Source organism: Sapajus apella, unplaced genomic scaffold (genome assembly GCF_009761245.1).
Source record: "Sapajus apella isolate SASKATOON/1434 unplaced genomic scaffold, GSC_monkey_1.0 scaffold122, whole genome shotgun sequence".
NCBI classification, from domain to species: Eukaryota; Metazoa; Chordata; class Mammalia; order Primates; family Cebidae; genus Sapajus; species Sapajus apella.
In genome coordinates, this window is record NW_022437062.1 from 707572 (window position 1) to 713325 (window position 5754).

Genomic DNA, 5754 nt, shown 5'->3' on the forward strand with positions numbered 1-5754 from the left:
AAATTTCTGTGGCAGGCTGGATGATCCCCCAGAGATGTCTATGTCCTAGTACATAGAATGTGTGAATACATTACATGTTTAACGGACTTCGCAAATGTGATTACATTAAGGACCTTCACGTGGAGAGATTATCCTGATTATTGAAGTGAGCCCAATGTAACAAGGGTTATCATAAAAGGGAGGTAGGAGCATCAGACTCAGTAGTAAGAGATCTGACAGTGGAGGCAAAACGTTTTAATGACTTGAGGAAGGGATCACAAGCCAGGGAATGCAGGCAGCTTCTAGAAGGGCATAGAAACATTTTACCCAGAAGCTTCCAGATGTGATGCAGGCCTTAGACGTATTTAAGTTTCATTTACGCTTCACGACCAGTCTGCGAAGTAGATACTATTACCCTCGCTTTACGGATAAGGAAACTGAGGCACTGAATTGTGAGATAACCTGCCCAGCATACGGCTGAATATAAATTATAGGCTGCTATCAAAGCTTTCTTTTGCTCTCGCTCCCTCACACTGGCTAGGATGAGACGGTATCTCGTTTCTGGCAGCCCAGGACAGACCCAGCGCCCCCAGGTCACTTGCCCCCCAGAGGGCCCAGGGCGCCGGCACTAGGCGGACGGAGCGTCGGGGGAGGGCGGAGGCAGGGATTGGTGGAAGAGAAGGGATTGACGGAAAACACTGGAAGCTTTGTAGCGGAAGTCCCGCCCAGCCTAGGCCGAGCTTCCGGCTCTTAATGCTAGGAGCTTAAGCTGAGGGAGTCGAGGCAGCGTCGCCGCGATGGTGTTGTTGGAGAGCGAGCAGGTATGGGCCGGGCCTGGCCGGCCGAGGGACGGGGACGGCTCAGGCTTTGCTGGAGGCCTCTGCCTCCTTCTGCGGGAGGACCGGGGCTTTGACGCGGCGGGGCGAGGACTTGGGGCTGGCTAACGGGGCTGGGCCTGTTGTTTTCCAGTTCCTGACGGAGCTGACCAGACTCTTCCAGAAGTGCCGGACGTCGGGCAGCGTCTACATCACCTTGAAGAAGTGTAAGCAGCGGGAGGGGGGCCGGGCAGTGCTCCCCGGGTTCCCGGTGTCTGGGAGCCACCGGCGTCTGCCTGCCGCGGACCCCCGCCTTCCCCTTACCTCCGCCACCCTGTACTGGGCACACTCGGGGCTTCGGGCCTGGAAAACATTAGGGGTTGTGGCTGGCGCGGCCCCCAGCGCTGAGCCGCCTAAGTCGCTTCTGGTAACAATGGGCCCCAGGCAGGCCAGGGCTCTTTGTCAGGGATCCCAAACGCCCCCACTTTGAGTGGGATTTAACAAGCTCCGGTATTGCATGTGTCCGTCGTGGAAGTAATCGTTTCTCCAGGCTTTCGCCAGGCCGTGGTAGCAGACGAGGTGTGCAGCAGAACTAGAGCAGCGGGGCTGCGTTAGGTCATCACGTCCCTCCCGCCGCCCCTCTGTTAACTGTTTGTCTGCCGCTCAGCCTCCTACGCGGCCGTGTTCACCAAGATGCATTTTTCTTGCAGATGATGGTCGAACCAAACCCATTCCAAAGAAAGGTACTGTGGAGGGCTTTGAGCCCGCAGACAACAAGTGTCTGTTAAGAGCTACTGATGGGAAAAAGAAGATCAGCACTGTGGTGAGCTTGATTGCTAAGGCCATCTTTTGAAATGTAAAGACTTGAACTTAACAGAGGATGGGGCGTTTCTGAACCAGGCTTTTAATTATTTTTCCCTTTTGCCCTGTGTAAGTCTTTGGCTATTTTTGAGACCAGGACCTTCCTATACTTTAGTAGTAGAAACTTCAACAATAAAATAAAATGAAGAAAGTAGAGATCAAAAAGTCGTTAGTTATGCTAACATTTTTTGTGGAAATGAAAGTAGCATATTGGTCCTTACTTGTAGTACTGTAAGGAGCAGTGGCATAAATATTTGATTCCTTGGCCCCTTACTGTGCTGGGCCTTCAATAAAGTTTCTTCATACCAGGTATGCTATTATTTTCTTATCTTTGTGGTTCACATAGCGAATATGTAGCTAAATGTTGGGTTTGACGCTTGAGAAAATATACATTTAGTCAAGAGCTCCAGTCTTTCAGTGGAGATTGAATAAGGCAAAGCAAGTGACTGAATTGTGTGAATACTGCTTTATTCTGCTGTGGCAGAACCAAACTTGCTCTCTAATCACATTAGGATACTTATTACATGAAAATGGAGACTATACTTAGTTGATAGGTCTCCTGTGACAAGTTATCTTGAGAGGATTTTTACAGTAAAACAAGCTTATGTGGTTTTTACAAATAAAGTTCGCTATCATGAAATACAAAAACCTAAGGAGTCTTCTTCAGAAGTAGAATTTATTTTGTGGTAACTTGCACTGTGCTTAAATATGCTTGAATTAATGGAAAGTAGGTTTAAAAATAAGATGGGAAGGGAGTAGTTTAAATATATCTTGTATTAATGTACAAAAAATTAATATTGAGAAGTTCTCTGACATTTCTCAGAACGCAGGTAGAAAACTCAGTGCCACCTCTTTAAGGAATTTCAAGGGGCGAGAAACAGCTTTTTTAGGAGCCTACTGTCTTTCACATCTTGGTGCAATTCTCGTGGTAAAAGATGCAGAGCTCCTTTGCTTGCTCTCTAGGCAGAGGAAAGTAGAGTAGAAAAATAATCATCTGTGTATTATGAGCCCTGAAGTTGGGAAGAAGTATTTTAAAGATAGGATGTTGTCTTTGGGAAGCTTTTGAGATACCGTCAGGGGTGGAGAAGAGGATGCTTATATGGATAATAGGTGTGACCTCTTTTTTCCTTCCTTTTCAGGTGAGCTCCAAGGAGGTGAATAAGTTTCAGATGGTGAGTTTTGAGTGTTCCTTATGTCTCGCTTCTCAGGGCAAGAGTCAGGATGATAGTGAACACTGGGGAAGATTGATACTTAGGTTCACTCTTCTTTGGAGATAAGTTTTACCAGTGTGTTTCTAGTAAAAAAGCTGTCAGGGTGTGAATTTCAATGCTAATACCATCTTTCTAGTTGTTTTTTTTAGCTAGATTTTGTCTTAGGCTATAGATACACGCTACCTATAGTATAGTTGAACAAGAAGTTGCCTGCAACTTTACCTTGAAAAAAAAAAAAAAGTAAAAAATATGTGCAACTCTCTGTGGGTGTTGCAGAAGCTGCTATAACGTGGAAGAGTACTTTATGCTTATCCCATTTTTCAGTACAAGTGTCCCATAGTGCTATATTCTTTATCAGGTAGGCTTCCTGGTTTTTGGCTACCCTAAATCCATTATGCAGTAGGGCAGCTGTTCTACCAATTTGCACATCTTCCCACTAAGGTATGCTGTGTGTCTTTCAGGCTTATTCAAACCTACTGAGAGCTAACATGGATGGGCTGAAGAAGAGGGACAAAAAGAACAAAACTAAGAAGACCAAAGCAGCAGCAGCAGCTCCAGCAGCACCAGCACCAGCTCCAGCGCCAGCAGCACCAGCTCCAGCGCCAGCAGCACCAGCAGTACCACCGCCAGCAGCAGCACCACCACCAGCAGCAGCATCAACAGCAACAACAGCAGCAGCAGCAGCAGCACAGTAAAGGACACAAATTTCTTGCTTTTACCAATTAACCACTGAGTTGCTATTTTTTCCTTTGGTTTTTACTTTTGGCCACGTAGCTAGGCTTCTGGTTCCCCCACAGTAGGTGTTTTCACATAAAATGAGGGTCCTTTTGGAAAGAATAGTTGCAATGTTTATAGGGTAGTTGTAGTAAGAACCTAGTTTATTTTACATTTGGTTAATTGGTCTGTGCTGCATGGTTATATAATCCTGGATTATAGATTAAAAGTCTCTGTAGTCATCTCTGAAGAGCAAGCTATCATTAAACATGTCTGTTTATCAGCACCGTCTCTCTATTCCTTTTACCACCCCACTTTAATAGTTATGGCAATAACTATTTCTAGAATGATGTGATTAATGAATAGGCTTTAGCTCTATAATACCTTCTAGGTTATTGGAATTAAACCTGTAAAAAGTCACGTTATTTCATGAGTTGCTTCCTACCTGGTTGTATAATTTTATCATCATAGTTCCTTTACCAAGTTTGAATGAGTACTCATAGTCAAATGAGAGTTTAACTACCTTAGGAGAAACATACTACAAAGTCATCAAGAATATAGGTTCCAAATAGTGCTTTTTGGTTTCTTTATGCCCTTTAGTTTGGATATTTTCAGGTGCTTAGTCCTAACGGCCAAGGGAAGAGAAGGCTATTATCTTATGTTCCAGCTCCAAACAACCTTTAGTGTTAACAGATTTACAATTAAAAAGCAGCAGGTATATGAAAGCATTTATTATATCCCAAAAGATAAATTTATAATATATTACACATGAAAAACTAACAAAGCTCAACTTTGTAGGACAGCTTCTTAGAATTTTTTTTGTTCTTTTTTGAGACAGGGTGTTGCTCTGTTGTCCAGGCTGGAGTGCAGTGGCGCAGTCACAGCCCATTGCAGCCTCAGCCTCCTCAGGCTCAAGTTACCCACCTCAGTCTTTGGAGTAGCTAGGACTACAGGTGTATGTCCCCTTGCCCTACTAATTTTTTTAGTTTTTGTAGAGATGGGGGTCTTGCTTTTTGCTCAGGCTGGTCTTGAACTCCTGGTTTCAAGCAATCTTCCTGCCTTGGCTTCCCAAAACGCTGGGATTACAAGTGTAAACTACTGTGCCCAGCGTCGTCTTAGAATTTAATTTTGAATGACGATGAATGTACAACATTCCATTATTCCAGTATAAGCCTCTGTCTGAATGAGGTCAACGACAGTTCTTTAGGGTTAAAATAAGATTCTGTAGTAGTCATCTCTGTAGCTATACAGAAATAGCACAGACACCCTGCAAAAGAAAGGAAAAGATTAAAAAGACAGACTCAGTTTAATGAGTGAAGAACAGAGCTAATAAATTTTTAGAACACTTACTTGTAGGAGCTTTATTTAAGCAAAAACAAGGTAGAAGACTAGTTACTAAAAAATTATATAGGTTTTAAACAAGGTATGACTGACGGGGGTCTGTAGTGTAAGGTCCTAATAAGGAGATAACTATTCACCTCATAGGCTTCCTTGTTGCTTTTTAAGTGGATGATAACATGAATGATGGGCATTTTGACATAAGGGCACAGAGCAAACTAGTCATGGTTATTTTCTTTAATTTTAACATACTTATAGAAAGTGAATTACCTGGGTGAACAAAACTGTATAGTTGAGACAGCTACTCCTAGGACTCCTGTGTTTTCTTATTGACAAGATCATGACTGTGATTCAGTCCAAGCAAGACTTACTGGTTGTCACCTGCAGTTCTAGCAACAGCTTAGGTGTCAAGCCTCAACAAGACAACAAAATAATGTCACTCTGAAACCACCTCCCTGAATTTTAACCATGTGAAACCTGCTATGCCCAAGTGATAACTTACTTTTTTTCTACTTTGATGTTATAAATTTCATCACAGACTAATTTGAGGTATCTTTGCTTCGGAAGGCGTGACAGCAGCTGCTTCACAGTTGTGTTAAATGCCTGTTCATCAGCATCCCACTAGGAAAAAAAATATGACTTAACAGGGCACTAGGGTTTACCAGCTGGCTTTTTCTGGGTCACTAATGAAATTGCAGTGCTATTCCCCTCTTCAAGTATACCAGGAGATAGTAGAACCAGTTAGGAGACTGCTGGGGTTCTTCCTTTGAAGCACCAATTTTCTTTAAAACAAGACTCCCTAATTAGAGCCTGATTAACAATGCTGCAGCCCTACA

General features: G+C 43.5%; 2 protein-coding genes across 5 annotated transcripts in view; one reads left to right on the plus strand and one right to left on the minus strand.

Annotated features, from left to right (window-relative positions):
- The first annotated feature begins 688 nt into the window (after nucleotides 1–688).
- On the plus strand, nucleotides 689–3866 carry SRP14 (signal recognition particle 14). Its single transcript, XM_032261191.1, has 5 exons — nucleotides 689–800; nucleotides 949–1021; nucleotides 1505–1617; nucleotides 2795–2827; nucleotides 3328–3866. Exons 1-5 carry the CDS (start codon nucleotides 777–779, stop codon nucleotides 3559–3561), a joined length of 477 nt encoding a protein of 158 aa, XP_032117082.1. The 5' UTR covers nucleotides 689–776; the 3' UTR covers nucleotides 3562–3866.
- Nucleotides 3867–4291: 425 nt separating this feature from the next.
- Nucleotides 4292–5754, minus strand: part of EIF2AK4 (eukaryotic translation initiation factor 2 alpha kinase 4) — a 113245-nt gene continuing 111782 nt past the window's right edge. For all 4 annotated transcript variants that reach the window (XR_004263738.1, XM_032261186.1, XM_032261189.1 and 1 more), the window contains 2 exons: nucleotides 5421–5539; nucleotides 4292–4847 (listed from right to left, as the gene is read on the minus strand). Coding sequence is in view for 3 of the 4 variants with exons in the window: in XM_032261186.1 (XP_032117077.1) it covers nucleotides 4790–4847; nucleotides 5421–5539 (177 nt within the window). In the remaining variant the exon portion in view is untranslated. The remainder of the gene's footprint in view (nucleotides 4848–5420; nucleotides 5540–5754) is intronic.